This window comes from Sinohyriopsis cumingii, chromosome 15 (genome assembly GCF_028554795.1).
Source record: "Sinohyriopsis cumingii isolate HCF-2022 chromosome 15, ASM2855479v2, whole genome shotgun sequence".
NCBI classification, from domain to species: domain Eukaryota; kingdom Metazoa; phylum Mollusca; class Bivalvia; order Unionida; family Unionidae; genus Sinohyriopsis; species Sinohyriopsis cumingii.
Genome location: NC_142975.1, coordinates 150,479,463 through 150,501,200, shown reverse-complemented (window position 1 = coordinate 150,501,200; position 21,738 = coordinate 150,479,463). Strand labels below are relative to the sequence as shown.

Here is a 21,738-nt window from a genome sequence, read left to right as displayed (position 1 = left end):
AGGCATAAAAACGTAGATGTGATTTATGTAACTCAACGGTATACACAAATACCAAAAGTGATCAGAGATAACTGTAACGTTCTCGCGATATTTAACGGCGTTGACATACACACGTTACGAAATATACATCAGACCCGGTGCAGCGGTGACATGGACATAAATAAATTCAGAAATTTCTTTAGTCGTGCTCAGGCAAAACCACACGGATTTGTAACGATAAATTTACATGATCCTCGGACACGGTATCGAATTGGGTTGGATACAATTTTTAACTAGAAATGCTTGCATTTTGAGCAGCAGAGAGACTGAAACAACACCGAATGTTTCGTCTAGTAGACCCTTGTATCGAGAAGTAGTTATATAGGTAGATATTTTTCATGAGATAACCCTTCTGGTCAGCGAAGAAAGCCTATTTATCATTGTTTTCTGACCAGAAGGATTTATTTTGTGAAGACAAATCTTCTATCAGGAGTGTTTTCGATAGAAGGTTCTGTTTGACGAAATAGTTGGTGGGCTCAGTCTCTCTGCTGCTCGCCAGAACAATAATTAATGAAGCACAACGCATAATAGAACTGTCCTTAAAATAGATTCATGAAGTGCAACTCGAACTTGTCCGGCTCTCTAGCATTAAATATGTATTTAGAAAAAGAAGGAACGATAATTATTGTCTGTAGATCGTTACGACTTAAAGATAAGTAACAGAAAAGAGCAAAAAGCCAACAAGTTTTGTAAATTTCAACAAATAATTTATTTCCCTATAAGACAAAAAGTGAAAATCTAAAAAGAACTTAACAGTATTGCGAATTAAATCCCGAACAGTCATAAAGCTCTGTCACAAATCCAAATGTATAAAATTTCAACTGATTTTCAGTGGTGTTCGAAAATAAATTATAATATTAAATGATTAGATGTGGCTGAAATATTGAATAAACACATCTAATGTGTCAATGGCCTGGAATGTGGGTATGTTTTGACAGTCTTTTGATGTAGCACAATAATATAATCCAAAATGTCCTTGCCTGAATTCGCTGGAATTCCAGATCAATGTTTTAGTCCAAAAATATTATTGAGCACTTTGTAATTCCAGTGAATAATTTAAAAAATAAATCTACCCAAATTAAAAACTGAAGACAATATAAAGACCGATTCTGATTCCGATTTTAATGCAAGAACGATCAATTTTTCAAGTAAATAACGTTATATAAAAAGCTAAGACACAATAATAGATCCAGGATGTTAGTCAGTCTCCTTTCTTAAACATTCAAAGTTGTGAATAACTTTAGGAATTTCCAAGTGAAAAGCTTATATCCTAAGTTCAGATAAAACATGTTTACTTCCATTAATAATTATCTCAATATTTGATCTATATCCATACAGAAATATTAATTATGTAGAAAGTTGTTTACCAAATAAATGTCAATGGTCAGGTACACCATTAACTTGATTCTGGGCAAAGGTCAATTACAGAACACATATATACATACCAAACAATACAGTTAAGTATATATAACAAGATATTTGTTGTGACTGTTATCTATGGATATTACTGGGATTGTTATATATAGATATGTATTGGGATAGATAGTCAGTAATAATGTCATATGATGGTGGAAATTCACTCGAGTGTGATTAAAGGACATCTAATCATGGTCGGATTACTACACATAAACTGTCTCGAGAATAACCGTTATTGTCACTAAAGAACATTGCTGTGTTAGACTGCTTTAACAAAACTATGACTTAATCCGTTCATTTTTCGGTGAGTATAAATAAATTACGCTGTATTACTGTTGGTTGGTTGTCACAATAATTGTTCATGCCCGAACGAAATCATAAATATTTACTTGCTCTTGTTTGCTCACATAGTTCTGGTCGCTGTATATTGACTTTAACTTAATATTTTGGATGAGACTAAGTCTTAGTAGCTGGGTCACTAATTTCTATTGTGAACTTACGGAACATATAACCATAATCTATTGCACTGTTCAAAGTATCTGAGCAATAACGGCGCTGATAAAACTCCTACAAATAATGACCGGTAATACATTTTGATCTTAGCACACTGCATACAAAGAGTTATCTTTCTTGATTTTGTACGTTTCTGGTATTCAATAAAAAATATTTTTATTGATACAATATACATTTTGATTGTATTATTTTAAGTGCTTTGATGACTACTTAGTGCCATTTTATTTCTTCTTAGCTCCTCTTAGTACTCTTCGTAGTTCTTACGGAATTTACCAGGAATGCTCTGCACCATATCCACTATCGGTTTTAAAAAACACCACACAAAAAAGGTTGGACAATTATATTGTGCCCTAGAACCGCTGATGTGCCCAACGATTCAAGGGACATAAGTCCTTTAAGATTATTTTGAGTTTTGTAAGATTTGATTCCCATTCATTGCTGCCGAGTCATAACCGTTTACTTTGTGTTATGAATAAACATTTATAGTAGATACAAGTAAATATTTTTTTAACCAAACATGTGTGATAATTTGTTTATTTTATGTCAGAAACATGCAAATCTAGCTGATTTATTGACATTCATGACGTCACAACCACTTGCCACGGTATATTTGGTCTACTTTCATTGCTTTATATTCATACGCTCAAAGCTATTTGTAGCAAAAGGTTAATTTCATTGAATCGTTTTGCTTTTGCGGCTATAAATTACAATATGAAGAAATGAAATAACTGTGCTGTGGAGTTTATGTGATTATGTATGAAATATCCGATTGTACTATTGAACTATGTTTCTAGACGTAATGTTCGTGATTCGGTTCAGAGGAGGCCATATTGAGAATCAGTAATGTTATGATTTGTCGTTTTCACTGGACACCGGCACACAAATATATAAGTAGTACGTTTCTCCTTGTATCCCGCTTTGGCCACAATGCTGGTAAATATTCACATTTCCTCCCATCGTTCTTACCCAGTTGATAGACTCCTAATAAGCACAGTTTACCTGTATCCACCTACCTTTTCAGTCCACCTTTGACATGTCGCGTTGACTGACGTAGGATGCATTTCCTGATGTGTCAGAGCATTGTTTTTTCCCAAGGTGACATGGCCTAATTAAAGCAGTTGCAGATAGCTGGGCAGGCTAGTTCTTAGTTAAGTGTTTACAGTTCTGTGCACATGTAAGTTTAAACCCAATTTCATCGAGTAGACTGTCGATCTTGGTTCGCATTTGGAATAAAGGGGTGGGCGTAAGGTGAAATGTTAAGTAGGAAGTATCTGTTTGTAAGGTGACCGTGTACTGAATTTTACAAAGACTATTTGTTGTGCATCCACTGTTGCAAAGACGGTTGACATAGCGATTGGTGAATACATTAGGGGCGAGTCTGCATAATTCATCTTGTATGAAATCAACCAGTGAACATGGTGGCTCATTGCAAATAAAATCAGGAGTATCAGTTAATAGATTGGGGTTTGGGGGAGGGTCAAAACCTGTAATGCCATTAACACAGGTTTTGATGTCCCCAAATTCCTCTATCCAAAAACTGGTACCATGGGTAGATCCTTTGGGTGGGGAGTGGGAAGCTGGTATGTCCCCTTCTCACAATTATCTTCAACAAACAATCTGTGTGAAATAACCATCACATTTCCTGGAATAAGTTTTCTTTTCATTTAAAGTTATGCACTGGAGGTTCTTGGATCTCGGTCCCACACAGCCCTTGCCTGCTTTTATTTTGTTTATAACATACATCCACCCCCAAAGAAATTTCTTGCTCTGCCAGTGGGTAATCATAAAATTTGCATGTGTGAAATGATGGAATATAAGATTCTTTCTGTTTCAACATTAACTTGCAAATTTGGCATGAAAAGAAATCTATATGGAAAAAAGTCAAAGTAACTGATAATTTCAATTCTAAAAGACAAAATATTAATGTTGATCAGACTGCCATGTGAATTAGGCTAGTTATTCCTGTGATTACCACATATAACTGCTAATACCCTTTACATGTCATATATGCAATTGTTTGAATAGCTTTTTGTAAATTATGTACACTTGCATTTTGTGAATAGCCTTGATAATGGTAGTACATCGATTACTTTTACTTTTTAAAAGATTTTGTTACGTATGTGATAGGTAACACCAAGAAATTAAAAACTATGTATTTCATTCACATGAAATAATAAACTTTTAGAGCTTTAATTGGCACCATATATCCATTATTGTGCTGGCAGAATTCAACATTAATATATTATGTAATGTAAAAAGTTGGTATTATGAATTTTTGTTTATGTATATAGAGCAGAGCATTACGTTTTGGCCTAATACACTCACCCCCATTTTAAAAAGTATTCAGAGACACAACAGAAATGTTCCAGTCAGTGTCTTATTCAGACTTTACCATTGTTGTGATATATGAAGATTGTATACCAATAGGGCATTAATATATTCTCAGTATTGTGTTGCAAATCTATTCTCAGTGTTGTGTTGCAAACCTACAGTACAGCTCACAAAATGTTTCCTTTCTTCTTGCCGTACTATGGGGGTGTAGAGGATTAAGAAAACAACCTTCACCGTCTTCACCTGAAGGAGTTGGTGAGGCTTCTTATGGAGATAGCATCTTCCCATTGACTTGACAAGGGCATGGTTTACTGATCATGTTCATTGCAAGCATGAGCTAATAGTTTGAAAAAGACAGTACATGGGGCATTGATTTATATTCAGGGTTACCCTTATAAATTAATGGACTGTACTATGTTCCCGTATCAAATTTTTGATATTAACATAATGGCAATGATGGGTGAACTTATTAATAGTAGATATTGTTTGAAGCATTTACTTTTCTGGAGTATTTTTGTTTTGTTTTTAATTATATATTGTAAAAACCTGACGGAGGTGATAATACACTTAAAAACAGTAGATTTCCATTTAAAAGACAGCCAATGAAAATGAAACAAAACTGCAGATATTCCTACACTTATTTAATGCATTCTGCATGGGAGCAGTGTGTATATTTTTGTGATATTGAAAAAAACATGATCATTCAGTTAATTATAAATATTTGCATATTTCTAACAAAGATAATGTTTAATTAATAATGCCAAATCAGATTTTAGATAATATTACCATAATGTCAATACTTTTTAGAAATCTGGTACGGTATGTTGTTTTTTTTCTTCTAACTTTTTAATGTCAGTGTTATGTTGTACTCACTCCTGTGAAAAGAACGATAAACAGAGAGCAAATTAATAAATAAAAGACCATGAGAACAATGTGAAACAAAGTAGCACATTTTGTAATTGTTACTCCATGCACAAGTTCACATTTACATAGTGTATGATTTCTTTTGACGCCCAGTTATATCATTATGGAGAGAAAGAATTCTTTGTGTAATAAACATGAACGAATTAATATCTGGATGTTTACAGTGACCCAGAGCACTGTAGCTTCAATAGCTACACCTTTCTTATAAATAATCAAACTAAACCAGATATTAACTTGGCACGAGAGACATTTTGATTTTTGATAATGAATTCAGTCTGGTGCCTTGAATAGCATTAAGTTTAGACTAAAACATGATATATTTGATGGTGTGATGTGTTTTTTGCTTGAAAAAAATTCCTGGAATATCTGATTCTGAGACTTGATTATTATGGGGCAGAAAGAAATCTTGGAACAATGCAGTTTTATGAATTGTATTTATTTGAGTAATAAAATTTTCTTCAGTTTAATTATTGATGGCCATCAGGTATCTGCTATTAGTTGCTGGGCTATAGTTGCATTGTTGATATTGGTATTTGCCTTGATTTCTGTATGCTGATGTTGGGTCTTTTTTAGGAATATACCATTTAATTTTCAGAGGAGGGGAAGTGCTGGACTTTTTTGGAAAGCTTGAAATCAAAGCTCTTGCTTTCATTTGTAGTGATGGGGAATCCTCAGTACTGTAATTTACATCCTTCACTTTTATTTTTAAATTCTGATTATGAAAAAGAATCGAGGTTGAAAAGAAAATCCAAGTCCAATCATCCCTATCCCCTGCAACGGAAAACTATAGGTTCTTGCTAACAATAGACATGCAGCAGTCCCTGTCATGTCAGCACTAGCTCAGAATTTATTATTATTGACAGAAAGATGATGATTCTTTAGTTGGTATCAGTTGTTAATTGCTCAGATGTCTCAGTCTTTCCGTTGGTGGTCTTCATGCACTGGCTATTCAAATGTCAATAAAATATGCCTAGCAGCCCCCTTGATAGTGTAATTGCACAAAGCAAGCCTGCAAAGTCGTGGTGGTGATTTACAGATAAATATACTTCTGATGAAGATTGAGTGGGGGTGGGGTGTCATTGCCCGATTGCTACACGTGGAGAAATGAAAAATCGCACGAGTTTTAGTGTACAATTATCACTGATAGCATTAAAGTACATTATGTTTTAAACTCTTGTTTGCTTAAATATTACTTTAAACTTAATTTGTGATTTATTAGCATTACACATGTAATCATTGTTGTACCAAAATTGCATGATCACAGATTTCCCAGAGGTTTTTGTTCTGTGTCCACAAAATCTTGATCCTTGTGAATCTCTTTGGGCATGCTTTTTTTTGTTGTGGAAGAATTTAAAATTTTGCTTTCTAGTCTTCTTTATTGCACATATATCCAGGTTTTTGTTGGTTCTGATGGTGGCCACAGTTGCCAATTCAAACTTTCAAATGGCAGTGTACATAGGTAAATCTCCATTTAAATTACAACTTTATTTTGGACAGAGTATGGAGAAATGAGAGCTGAAAAGGGAGGACTGAGAGCAAGGCAAGAAATGCTATTGTAATTACTTTTTACTGACCTAGACTGCAATATTGTAATTACAGATAGGTACAAATACCTAATCAACTGCCATTTAAACAAGATATTTCTCTTTATTTCACTTTTAGTTTCTTGAACTTGATTAGAAAATGGCACTTAAAAACATTTCTAAACTAGTTTGAAACATGTACATGAGAGCACATGCACAGGTGTCTTAACACCATAGTGTTCATCCATTCTAACCACATTAAGTCTTAAACAACACTTGCTTATTTCCTTTCATTGATTTATAATTTTTAGCTTAGTTGCCACAGAGCTGTCTCTAATTGCCCAGTGAGTTAAGAAAATGAGTTTAATGAAGATTTACTACGAAGACCCAGTGATGTCCATCATTATTTTCCCATGACTGGTTCACCTACTCTTTCTGACTAATTTTACAAAGCAAATAATGCAAGTAGACGTCAGTAAATATATCTAGAATGTGCTTTCACCATTTGTATTTGGAAAACACAAACTGTTCTTTACATATTGATGTTTAAGTTTCAAACTACAAGTAGGTATGTTTTCATCATCAAAAAAATAACTTTAGGAAATTGGGATAGGGGAGAAAGGATTAATGGTGAGTCAACTATTAAGCACATGCCCATGAATGTGCAAAAGTTAGTTTTTTTGGCACAAGCAATATCAGCACCTGTATGAAATAACATTTTGCTTGCCTTCATCCCACTGATATTCTGCTGGCTCATGGAAGCATTTCAACTGCCAAAAGCAACCGTCACACTGCTTGTGTTTGAAACGATGACACTTTGAAGTAATTTTTGCTTTCCTAACAGAAGATGGTTAAGATTACAGTTTTTCATGAAGGGGCCTTGGGTGGGTGAGGGGTCTAAAGTGCTTACCTTTACCAATCAGTGATATCTCTGTCCATCCAGTGTGGATATGTGAGGAAGCTTGCTAGTATCATCAGCATAGTAAATATTGTTTATTTTGATATAATAACTCCAGTATCTTCCTTCCAGTCATTAGTCGCTCCATATGGCATTAAGAATAATAAGTAGAAAAGATGATATGGTGGAACATGCAGCTACTGACAGACTTGACAGTGAATATTTAAATGGCAGAAACCTATACCTCTGGCTGACCCTGTACAATCAGGACTTTTTTTACATACAGAGGTGTAATAAGAGGACAATGATGTGTGTCACCTAATTTGTTTCACATAAAGTATTTAAAATGAATGAGGTGTGTTTAGCTACATTTAATTTAACTAGACATCACAAGAATTCTAGTGAACTCTCATCCCACCCAACCCCCAAGCTATCTGCTTTTAAAATGTCCCCCTCCCCTGCCTTCCAAAAATTGTAATGGCTTTAATGAGTTTCTGTATCCCCCATAGTTTATGTTTGGTTTTCTATAACAAATCAAAAAGAATTTGGAAGTAAAAAAGATAATTATTATTTGTGTTCAGGGTTGCTATTTGCTTATTATTTCTTTTACAGTGTGCCATACTCACAAGGCCCGTGGAGCTGGTCCCTTTGTTTTACTTCCTGGTTTATTTCTTTATGACATATTTTCTTCCACAGGCACTAAGTCTTGCGGCTGGTTTCTGTGGTTGCTACATTTTAGTGATCTTGGCGAAGGATCAGTCTGATGTATTGTGTGTCTTATACGTGTATGTTATATTGTTTTAATCATGCTATATCATGTTCGTTACAAATGACCAATTTATATATTGGAATTTGTATTACATTTTTTATTTACTTTGTTTATTTACATACAAAAAAGAAGAGAAATGCTGTAAGCAATAATAGTTGTATAAAAAGTGTATGTTGTGATGGTTCTCCGATTTCAGTCTAGCAATTATTTTGTAAATAGTGATGAGACATAGTATAGTATATTATATATATATATATATAGAGAGAGAGAGAGAGAGATTTTCTTGATTGCATAGCTATATATATATATATATATATATATATATATATATATATATATATTTGCCCAGTCTTTTCCACATATTAATTGTATACTGTGTAAGGGGTTAGAAATCACTCTGTACAGTGTCATGGTTAACATAACCAAATACAAAACACTTAGCAAATACAGATTTGTAATATGAGAGGGATGTAACTAGGTTACTGAAATGGGTCTGTGGTAAATTTTTGATACTGCAAAGAGATCAAAGGGAGGCAACTTCGTTATGGCCAAATAGGAAAAACTGATCACTCCCTAAATAAACATATTGACTCATCCACAGGTTATAACAGCATTGAATAATTTGACATAAATAGATCACCCTTTTTCAGCATGTTGGCTGAAACAAATGGTGTTGAAATAGTTTATGTGCAAAACAAGTTAAGTAATTTTACAGACATTTAAACTTAAAGATGCTGAAGTGAAAATTCGCTGAGTTACAAACACTGACACCTTTTCTGATGCTGTGTTAAATGAATGATAATGTATGTTCACTTGAAATAAGTTTATTCTTAAGATAAGAAAAACCTTTTGACAAGGCCCCCCAAAAATGTGTTTCTGGTCAGCTGACTATCCCTTTTTCTCACTGCCTACCCACGCACATTTTTCTCCCATGGTCAAAAATAAATCATTAAATATGTTTTTAAAAAAATGACCTGCCTACCCTAATTATTAAACCAGTGGAATAGGAAACAGAGATTGGGATGAAGGGCTTAATTAATGTTACTTATAAATAAAGATAATAAGCACATTGAAGTTACTTACATACATATACTTGTAACAAATATTGATTCCCTTGGAAAGGCCATCTGTCTTGTATGGCCACTTTCCTTGTTCAGATGGGGTGGCTGTATAAGAGTGGAGCCATTGTACCAGCAAATTGGCCCATATTTCTTAAATATGAAGATGGTTATGATCAAACTTGGTAAATTAAACTTTGATGTATCGCTTGTTTTATTGTCAAAATGGTTGCTTGTACCTAGAAATTTGAGTAAGCATCATGAAATTCTCAGCTTATAATAAGTCATATGTTTTGTTAAATTTCCTTTCCAAAAAACATTTTTAAATACACTGAAGTTAACAATATTTTAATAAATAAATACCAGTAAAATAAGTTTTGTCAAGTGAAATTTGTGTTTTAGTTCTATCTTTCAATTCTGGCTCAGTCTTACTAATCATCTTAATTGCAATATATATCCACTTGTTTCAAAACATGAAAAATGTCTTTCTGCCATTACAGCTGTGTCCATGAGTGTTTCTGTGAGAACCTAATAAAGTGCAGACCTTTGTGATCTCCAAGTTGTGGAAGTGTTTGTGGTATTATTACACTCAGTTAAAAGCAGACCTGCTTTGCATTAACGTTAATTATGCCTTTTGTTTCCAATTGGATATATGGGGTGCGGTGGAATAAAATAAAAGTTATAAGGCATGCAGATCTACCTGTGTAAGAGCTAGTGGTCATTGTCATGTGTGAGGTCAACACATTACAGTTGATTAAATATTGTTGTTACTATTATTATGTACATCATACAGTGAAACTACCGTAAATTGGCCTGCTTATTCACGTACATGATGAAAGCAAGACAACCAAGTAAAACGAGTACTTGACAATAAAAGGCTTTTTGTTTCAGATACAGTTCATTGGCAGTGACACGGGTTCATTAGTTTTACAAGCACAAAGGTTTTCCCCCAAAATAGTAGGTTTTTTTTATATTGTTTTGACTTAAAAAATGTTTATTGATTATTTGAATATAGGTGGGTGCTAGTGGCAAAGTTGCCAGGGTAAATCCCAGACCTTGGCACCTAATGACAGCACTGCATTACGGAGCTGCTAGTTCCAGATTTTGTAATGAACTTAAAATTCCTGAATTGGCGTGCAGATGTTTCCTCAGGGATGACAGCATCAGTATCTTATTAAAGAAAAGAGAAAGAAAATAGAGAATGTCTACATTGATGGTTGTTTTATTAAATAAATGGCCCTGTTTTTTTAAAATGGGTCTTGTTTTTTGTGAATTGACAACAGCAAGAAGCAGTGATATAATACATAATGGTTTCCGTACATGTGATGGTTGTTGAAACCTTGGAATATTTTGTTAAGAATCTTTAAGAGGATGGGTGTTGTGAAACTAAAGTTAATTTATACAAAAAGTGAAAAGCTTCGGACATGTATTCCCAACACAATTATAAAATGAGTATTAGGCCATTAAACAACCCTGTTATTCCCTCCTCTCTCCCCCCCCCCCCCCCAGTTTTCTTGATGTAGGTCTTGGTAACTCGTGCTCTTAAAATGCAGCCTTTGTTTTTGGTCCATGTTCTGCATAAGTTTTTGAGGGGGCAGCAGTAACAGCTATAACGGCTGAATGGTGTTGTTTACAGCAGTAACAGCGATAAAGGCTGAATGGTGTTGTTTACAGCAGTAACAGCGATAAAGGCTGAATGGTGTTGTATACAGAAGCAGACCAACCTTCTCTCAGCATGCTTTAATTATACAAAATTGTTGAAATTTTTTGTCTAAACATATAATTGATATGGAGACCATTCTTAATTTGGTTCCTGATTCTCAACTAATGTCTTTATGTTTGTGTAGTGCATTGCCTTTTTGAGCTGTAAATCGCTCTGATGCATTGTAACCCCTCCTTATTGGTGAAGAAAGGAAAAATTATGTGTGCTGTACTTATTATATGGGATTTTGGCAATATTTGGCTAATTTTGAGCCATGCAGGCAGTGTCGGGTGGGTAAATGCCCCCAGCTCACCCAATTTGCAACACTTGAACTGGGGTTTGCATTCTCCTTGCACACTCTGAACAGTGTACTTAGAAACATGTTTATATATACTATAATTGTGATAAATTCCTAAGAATTGACATGGGAATGTGATCATTTGTCATACAAGATACAGGAATTGTTATAATATAATTACTAATAGTCTCAACATCTAATATGAGCTGAGACTTTAATAGCAGAAAATTAATGATACGTAAATATTGTTTGCCATTTGGGGAAAAAAAGTTGGATGTTGTGTTCAAAATGAGCATAGTGTATACCCTAGATACCCTATTACTTGCATTCTTTAATTATTATTGGATTTACTGTACTTGAATCCATGTATATAAATGCAAGTTTAAATTACTTAAGATGTGGACTTGTGGCAACGTATTTTGACGACTTCTTTACCTAAATTTAATATCAGTTCTAAAGATGTACAAGAGCAAGGATGCAGGTGATAGGGTATATGTGAAGATCTATTTAGTCTACAATTTTAACCTAATTGAACCAAGCAAACAGCAGTTCATTATTAAATTTATTGATTTATTCTGCTACTATATATTACAGTGACAGTGAGAGACTATCAAGATAGAGGCTGATCAGTACACTTCCAAATCAGGCAGCAAGTACTTTGTTTCACAGCCAGTTAAACTGCAACATAATATCATCTTTCCAGTGCAAAGCAAGCTCTTGTGCATGGTTTTTGTAAACGTTCGATGGGACATTTCTTTCAGACACTGAAGAATGTAAATTCATATGGGATTCTGTTACACGTCTTCGGTTTCCTATGATCAATTGAGAGTTTGTTGTACTGAAAGGATTTTATTGGAGTGGCATATCTTGTAACTGGAAAGCAGATATCCTCTGACCTTAATTTCAAGCTTTAAAGTTTTTTCTTCACAATTAATTTTAAAATAAGATTTTAATTTTCACTACAATCCTAATTTTTTGTGCCTGTATCCATAGCATGATGCCACATTCTGTCTAACTTGTTCTGTTGACAAAACATACAAGTATTGCTTATGTTACTTATTCTTTACTTGGTTTTCTTTATTTTTATTTTACCTGCAGTAGTGCACCGCATTAGATTTATAGACATTAAAGTGATAGAAATAAAAAAAATATGGATTTGCACTGAATTTGTGAACACTAATGATGGCAAAAGCATCTTGGTGTTGTGTAGATTCTCACTCTCCAAACTTGTCAGGTATATTTTAATGGTAAAAGCATTTCAGGGTTTGGTGTAGGTCCTTCTCACTCCCACTTTGCAAGTGTATTTCAACAGAAAAAGCACATCGGGGTTTTTGGTTTAGGTCCCTTCCTCCCACTGTCCGTGTATTTCAACAGTAATAGAGTCTCAGGGTTTAATGTAGGTTCTTCACATTGCCCCTTGTTGTGTGTATTCAGACAGTGGTGAAACTTTGTCCAGTGCTCTACATAGAAAATTGGATTCTAACTTGGCCCTTTTGTCCTGATTTTCCATCCATCTATCCATTCCACTATTGTTTCTGCACAGTAACTTGAATTATTATTGCAGTTCAACAAAATATGGTTTGCAGTTTGAGTTTGATGAAACCATTGCTGAGTTTAATTTCTGCATTCTGCACCATTTAGTGGAATCTTTGTCAGACCCACCCAGTTTAATTTTCTCACAGTAAGTTTCTTAATTTTGGATTTCAGCCAATATGGTATGCAGATTCATATGAAAGAGCAGTTTGCCTGGTTTGATTGTCTACTTCAATTAGCCTAGTTATAGCTATAGATTGATCATCCACCAGTGTCTGAAACATACAGGTAGCATAAATAAATACTGTAAGCCAGAAAGGTAAATGTAACTGCATGCCTTCATAGGAGCTGTATGCCTCACGATGAGAAGATACTAGTAAAAAAAATGTGTTCTGCTGATTCTGCAGCCCTTGAAGGGTTGCTATCATTATTATTATTATTAATTTAATATTGGTTTTGGATCTCTTAAGAAGGAATTGCAGAAAATTAATAAACTAATTTTGTTTAAAGTTCATTTACATTTTGAATCATCTTTATGACTGCACTGAAATCAAAATCGTCTAGCTATTCATGGGTGCAGATATTTATTCTGTGACACTTTTATTTGTGTACCGTTTTGCTTTCGTTGATCATAACACTGTCCATTATGGAGTAGTTGATCACAAGGTCTCATAGCCACTGTACAGGTTAGAAATGAATTACCATGACACTATAACTACAGTGGGCAAATACGATAAATAGGTATTAAAATATCCACCAATATTTTTTAAATTTTACCTTTTGCATAATTTGGTTCACAGAAAAGTAGTGCATTTGTGAGTTTAACTTTTTAAGCTGGTTTGAAAAGAAAATTTAACTGATAAATTGGGTATGTACCCAGGTTACGGTATACTTGATATTTTCTTTAAATGTCTCTCCACTTAACTGTAGTTCTTCATGGCACTTCTGGATGACAGATTCAGTTGAAGACCTCGTCTTGCCTTAAGGCTGTTACTCCAGTTCATTACTTAAAATGAGCACACTGATTGCATCCTTGAACAAAAGATTGTGCTTAACTGATCCACTTGATATAATCACTGTGTTTCATGGTATTGGGCTGTTCTTTGCACACAGCATTGTGCCCAACTGATGCACTTGATATCATCACTGTGTTTCATGGCATCATGCTGCTCTTTGCACACACATCTTTGTGCCCAACTGATACCGTTTTTGTATATTTAATTTAATTTATATTTAATTTAATTGACTAAGTTTTATAAGAAATTAATTTCATGGCATGTCAAAGTAATGTAATCTTGTTTACTTGATTTGTCATTTTTTCAGAAAATTCAGTTTTACCTGAATTTTTTTCATAAACACCTAATAATAGAAACACTGTTTCTATTTTTGACTTTGCTCTCAATCTTGATTCAGAAATCACTGAGACAAGTAAACAACTTTCTATTTTTGTTTTTTTATTCTCTGAGTAAAATGATTCGTTTTTGTCAAGGTCATGCTGGGAGTAGGTGACTTTAATATGTAAATAGCCTCTATTTCACAATTCTGGGTTTTCCAAAATTGTGCAGTACATGTAGTTAGATTTAATAGCGATGTTTAGAGAGATATTTCTTAGTTTTGCTTTTACCTTGGACACTGGAAAATGTTTCATTGTGACCAGTTTGGAGTTACATTTTAATTTTTATTCAAATTATTTGGATTCCAAAATATTAATTCTTTTTCCAGGAAATATTTGAGTGCTCACACAGAATTCTTGGACAAAGACATTTCTTTAAATTTTATTCAGAATTCAAACGTCAGAATATTATTTTCTCTGGTTCACAAAGAACTGTAAACACCTCAGCGCTATACTGACTACAATATACGTCATCGGCTTCCATTTCGGATTTTTCGTCTGGACTTGAACTTAAATTTGTTAGAACATTTCATTACTAGGACTTCTAAAATTTAATTTGTGGACTATGCTTGGATTATTTCTGGATTTGATTTCTTAAAACTATTATTTTTTTCATTTTTACAGTGTTCTTCAGGGCAATAAATTATTTGCTAAATTTTTCAAAGCTTGTTGTTTTCACTCTTTCTTAGTTACTGTTTATTAGAGCCTAAACATGTAACAATACACTTGATTTAATCACTGTTTCATGGCAGCAGGTTGTTGTTTGTGCACACCGCAGGCTTCACTGTCCTCTACAAACTCAAGAGTCCTCCATTTCATAATAGTTCCCTACTGATATGACTGCTTGCCTGCTGGACTAGCTGTATTAATACAATCTTACTGGAGCTTCAGAATGGGTGTAAACTTTTGTTTTCCTAGACTCTTGCCAACTTTCTAATAGTAAAGATTCCTTCCACATTTTGTTATATGCTTTTCACCAACTACAAATGTTAGGACTTTGCATTTCTTAGTGGTATTCATTGATTTGTCCTGCAATATGCTGCTTGGTCACATCGGGAAGAAGGCTTTTGTTATTATGAAGACCTGGCCCAGTTGGTGTCAGTAACGTTGTTGGAATCAGAGGTTGCTTTGATCATGGAATACTGTGGCTACTATGAATAGCAGATAGGCAAAAGAGGTAGATCCCACATTTTTTTTAAAGATGGACATTTTTGTACCCGACAGATTTAAGTTACAAGCTTTGCATGCTATCTCTTATATGGCATGCTTAGAGATAGGTGATGTAATTTGGCACATGAATTTTACCCTTTCATTATTTTGTTATGGTGAAAGATATGTGCAATCTGTGCCAGTCATACTAGAGAAGAAATGGCTATGAAGGATGAAGCCTTTGTACGTAGTTGATGAAATCCTTCTCCAGATATTTCTTGAATACTTGACCATGTGACCATCCTGTCTCACTAGCAACACCAGAAACACCAGTGGTAGCACTCTCAAGTAATTCACTTCTTATTCTCTTACATGGAAATATGAAACAAGCTTCAATAGATATTCCAGAAACATTTCCAGCTGATAAAACAGGTGCAAATGTAAAATTCAACTGGTATTTGCAACCACTTTAGGGTTTTTATTGGTGACTAAGCAAAGATGATGGTTAGACAATCGTACTGATGAGGGGTTTTAAGGAGCAAACTTTCCACAACATAGCATTGTCTGATATGTTTCTGACCTAAGCTTTTTAATTTTTGGGCTAAATCCTGTCACATAATATTTAAGATTTACAGTCTATGAGTTGTGTATTTTCCATAATTTATGTGCCCACTGAATTATGAAAACAGTCTAGTTAGGAGGTACTTTCAAAACACACAAATGTCTGGCAGTATTTATGTTGGGCAGCTTAACTTGTGGCTTCAGAGTAATTGTATGAAGAAAATGACACAAGCATGGCAGTTATAAAATCTTAAAAAAATATATTTAGAAGATGCTTTCACCAGTTCTATTCTTAAAACAATTTTTTTTATTTACATATAGATTTTTTAGTTTCAAAGCACAAGTTGGTATGTTTTTGGCAGCTGTATCTTGTGTGGGGTGGGGGAAAGAGTTAACGGTCATTCCACTATTGAAACATGTGCCTGTGATTCTGAAACAGTTAGCACAAACCTACTAAGCTGCATTCAATACATTTTGCCTGGGTTTGAAAGAGCATCTTAAAACTACTGTTGCTTAGTGTACATATAAAAAGAATGACAGGGCAAAGTTGTAATGCTTTCCTAATAGAAGAAGGTGAAGTTTACATTGTTTTGGCGACTTGTTCACACACTTTAACTGATGGCATGATCACTGCTTCTTGTAATGTCTGGCTGGTTCTAAATGAAAATGGTGCCAATCTATATCTAATGTGACCACTACATTTGGTCCTAAATGAAAATGGTGTTTGTGTGATGTTTCTTAAGATCAGCACAGTGGTCATCTTGAAAAGCATGTTTTTACTGTTGAATGGAAAGTCATATTTGGGGTTTTCACCGAAAGACTTCTTATGATATCTGGTTGGCCCTAAATGAAAATGTTGATCTGAGGTCCAGTATGGTTACCACAGCACCCATCATGAAAATCTTGTTATTGCTAATCCTCCATGGGGCTTTCACCAGAAGGCATGCCCAAGAAAATTATGATAGTGTAATGCTGATGACAAAGTTAGGGTGGCAAAACTGTGAATGCTACATGTAGATAATGTGCATTAATTTCTGTTTGTATTGTAAAAATGTTGTGTGCCTTGCCAAATTTTGACAGTGAGTGAAACAGTGTACTGTGCCTACGGGATCGTACGAGTTGTAATAGTTCCTTATTCCTTATTATTTAACTCTAAATAATATGAAGAGGCATAATTCATAAGAAGACACTATGTTTCATTGAACACTTGGGAAATACTGGAACAAGTAAACATTATAAGATTCTGAAATGTATGACATGTTAAAAAAATAAACTTCAGTTATTTTGTGTGAACACATTATTAGCTTGTACCTGATATGTACATAATAGATGGTCTCAAGGTAGATTTGTTTCTCCTTTGTAACTAATTGAGTCACCCACTGAAAATAAAGTCATTATTATTATTATTATTATTAATTTTATTCAGTGTATAACTAGAATTAATTAACTGATGATACAAGTGTTATATATATATATATATATATATATATATATATATATATATATATATATATATATATAGATAGATAGAGAGAGAGAGAGAGAATTTTAATATCCTTATTTTGGATAATTGCATTTAAAGAGAAAGTTTAAAGATTTTGTTTTACAGTTGGTTGCTATGGTAACAATGAAAACATCAGTTTCATTTGCCCTTTTTCATTTTAGTAATCTTCATGCATTTAAAACAGACAACTTGACATTACTTTGTGCAATTTCACGTCAGTCTGATCATAAAAAGAATGCGTTGTGCTGTAACAATGTAGCGTACATAAATGAGATAGAAACAGAATCAGCATAGGTAACAAGGTCATGCAAAAACAACTCGGCACTACCAGGGGCTAAATTAATTACCAAGTGTAGTATCCTGAGTTTTGAGTAGACCAGGTTAATGGAAGCTCAACATGGCAATAACTTTCTTGCCTGTGTATCCATCTGTCCAGACACTAGGTCAGTGTTGACATTTTTTCGATTAAGTTCAGTGAAGATCATCACTTTAAGCCTAAGTAAAAGGCAGGCTCAATGAAAGTGGAGTTGAGTGTACTTTTTATGCTGCTATACTGTGTTTCCTTTCAAATGAATAAATTTGACATATTTGGTCACACCATCTGTATCATGGGGAAAGCCATCACGTTTTTGGATGCATAATTTCTGCTTATTAATAATTATATTTTAGAAGCAAAAACTTGCTATTTCCACCATACTTCAGGCCTTTAATTTAATTTAAATTTGGCAGCCCTAAAATACCAATATGTTGAAAAATTTATTAAACCTGTTGGAACTCCGCTTGTCCTTTCCTCAAAATGCTGACTGACTGAAACTATACAGGTGCATGTCAGACTTTTTACATCATGAAACTGCTAGTCAGAGAGAAATAACTAGCCGTCAGACTACTGAATTCATGAAAACTGTTAGCAAGGAAATTTACTGGCCTTGGACTAGCAGACTACTGCTAATTTCAGGCCTTTTACTACCCTTGTTTCTCAGTTGTGGTTTTAAAAATTTTGCTGGAGGCAAACTATTTGCGAAAGCAGTAACATTGGTGTCACTTTGAAAAAATAAAAAGCACATGAGAAAAGAACCCTGCTAGAAAAACATTGTCTTACATTTGGATAAATTACCATTGGATCCTGTCCTTGGGCATAATTGGGTAAAGAGGTATTCTATTGTGGTGATAAAGTAAGCTAGCATATGATATGTAGGTCATAAATACAAGCAAGTCTTGATCACAGTGTGAATGCAACGTTCCAGTAATAGATTTCTGGCTCTGGCCCCTCGCTGTCACCACCTTACCCAAGTGTCTTTTCATTTTCTGTATCAGTACAGTAAATCTTGAAGTAAATTTTATATGGGGCAAGTGCTTGTGCAGAGGAATCTTACTCTTGGTCTGTCTCTTCTTTTTTTTTTGTTGTGAAGTACAGCATCAAGCAGAATTCCTTATTCCAGCAATTCACACGAGTTTTATTCCTATCTGTGTTGGTGTGTCTGTTATTTGTCTTCAAGAGATTCATGGATTCATGACCCAGTAACAATGCCACCTCCCCTATATCCTCCTGGAGTCAAAATGGAAAAAGTTGCATAGGAAAATCCAACACCATGCCATTTGTCAGGAAAAATTTCAACATTACATGGTCTACTTCTTTTGCTTTTTTTTCTTAAGATATTGAATTTCTCATGAAATCATGAACATTTGAAAGGTAAAAAGGTTTTCTGTTAGTACTGATGATTACATGTACTTGTTAAATGTTTCTTACTCAGACTGTACACCATGGCATTTGCTCACTCATGCAAAGGCTGGGGTGTTTCTCAGGATTTTTGTACAAAGTCCCATCAAGAGTCCCAGTGCTAGTTATTTAGGATGTTTGAACAGTAGGAGAATCAACCTGATTCTCACACTTATCTGAGAGATAGGAACTCTCCTAGCACCTATAATGTTTTATATTTAAAAAAACAGGTCATTAGCAGGTGAGAGGGAGGAGGAAGTCTAACATTATCCAAAGCCACTTAGAGAGATTCAATTGAAGAGAATTTATGAAATCAATTTTTCTCTGTCTGGTTTAAATAAATCAATATCTTAAAAAGAGCTAAGTGCTGTTTTGCTCACTTTGCATGGTTTTACATGCAGTAGTCCAATCATATTACAGGAAAACTGCTATTGATCAAGGCTGTTAGTTGCCAGAAGAATGATTATGTCTAAAGGGATTGCATAAACTGTTGGTAACAAGTCTTTGCATATCATGGGTTGATTAACTTGAGATGCTAATAGAAGTTTACATCTGTATTACCCAGTATATAACAAAATTAGCAATTGTCAATATTCATTATATTTTGACAACCTGGTATCATTGTTTATATTTAACCAAAATTCTGTTGCATTGAGTACTGTGAAGTTGAGCGTTGTGTAGTATATTCAGTTTGTGCTGTGTTGTAATATGTTACATTTGATGCATTTAAATGCACTTGTTGACCAGTACAGAATCCCCAATATACCCATTTTTTTAAAGAATTTGTCCAAAAATGTACTGTGAATCACTGAATTTACACACTTGTTTTAGTTCAGAAATTTTCAGATGATGTTGGTACCATTTGTAAAACTTACCAAATGGGCAGAAAAAAACAACTGGTGAGAACATTGTAAAATTATGTGTGGTATGTTCAACTGGCAGTAGTTGCTGCTATTGGTGTACACATAAAGCACTCACCGTTACAGATCACTGCCGTCTCACCTCTGTCTGCCTGGGTTCAAGTCTCGGGCTCAGCCAGCATCGGTACATGAGAAAGCTTGCCAGTAGCTTCTCATGGGTCAGTGGTTCTTTCCAGTGTTTTCTCGGGTTCTTCATCCACCATTAAAACTGGCTGCCATGTATGGTCTATCATGTGCTGAAAAATAGCATTAAACCCTATAACAATAACCATATTCATTAGATTATGTTTAATTATATTATTTATGATACTGTATACCTATCATTGTATTAGATTCCAGGATGGGCTAAGAAGGGGGCAGGTAGTTTGACCAATGTTTTCAGTAATAATTGAATTTGGCAGTTTATCAGACGGAGGAGTATGGTCATTTTCTTCTAATGAAAAGAAACCACATATATTGGGCTTGAATCCATTTAGAAAAATCATGTCCCTATGTCCCCCACCCTTGTGAAATTAATATTTTTGTATGCACTTAGACTCCTTTCAGTTTCAAGGATTTAGCATTTTGACAGCTTTTGTCCTGTAGTAATTTTCATGTCGTTTCTGAAGTGCAGCAAAGAACTGATAGATTGAATAATAAAAGAAGAAACATTGGCATGATCCATATACAGTGATAACTGGCATGTATTCATACATATTTATCGCAGTTTGCATATACCAGATTTGAAGAAATTCCAACTCACATACTGTTTATTCTGAAGGGAAAGACCCAGAAACATTTCCAACTGTTTCAAGAAAGATAACTTCATAAACACATAATATGTAAAAATGAATTTTGTGAAAACTTGTTCATGTGGTAATATTTCAGTTTAGGCATTTGAAATCTAGCATATGTATTGTGTCTTTTCACCACCATACTGAGTGGTAAAATGTATGAATAATATAAAAGCACCCGATTATCACAGAATGGTTCTGTGCATCATGAAGTTTGGTTGTGTCAACTGTAATGCTATATAAATTACAGGTGATAATGTTGTATTGGTGAAATATTTCATAAAATCAACACATTAACCATGAGTTATGTTTGCTTTAAATTCAAATGTGTCTATTTTTTTTAACAAGAACTTGAGTTTGGACCGTTTTCAACCCAAGTGAAAGTAAAAAGATGATGGTCTCATCATTGTAATTATTACTTGAAAACAGGTAAATCATCCTTTATATGGGATGAAAATTAAAATCAGTTCCTACTTTAGCATCAGTAATATCTGACTGCCAGTAAGTAAATACAGTCGATCCCCACTATAACGCGATAATTGGGGTCCAAAAATTGGTGCTTGGAGGAATTTGCTGTTGTAGGGTTTAACGCCATATTTCAGCACACGAATTCCTCCAAGCACAAATGAGTGCAAATGAATACTTATTGAGAATAATTATTTAACAGATCCACAGCTAGCCCAGTGGTCTAAGGCACTTGCCTTTGCAGATCACTCA

The 21,738-nt window shown here is 34.3% G+C and overlaps 1 protein-coding gene across 5 annotated transcripts in view; it reads left to right on the top strand.

Annotated features, from left to right (window-relative positions):
- Window positions 1–2,758: 2,758 nt before the first annotated feature.
- The window catches only part of LOC149783061 (AP-1 complex subunit gamma-1-like), a 97,462-nt gene continuing 78,482 nt past the window's right edge, over window positions 2,759–21,738 (top strand). For 2 of the 5 annotated variants that reach the window (XM_089934659.1, XM_089934658.1), the window contains exon 1: window positions 2,759–2,901. In XM_089934659.1, coding sequence (XP_089790785.1) covers window positions 2,896–2,901 — 6 coding nt within the window. In that variant the 5' untranslated portion in view covers window positions 2,759–2,895. Of the gene's footprint in view, window positions 2,902–12,065; window positions 12,121–21,738 lie in introns of all 5 variants that reach the window. The other 3 variants (XM_089934660.1, XM_089934662.1, XM_089934661.1) reach the window with 3 other exon arrangements.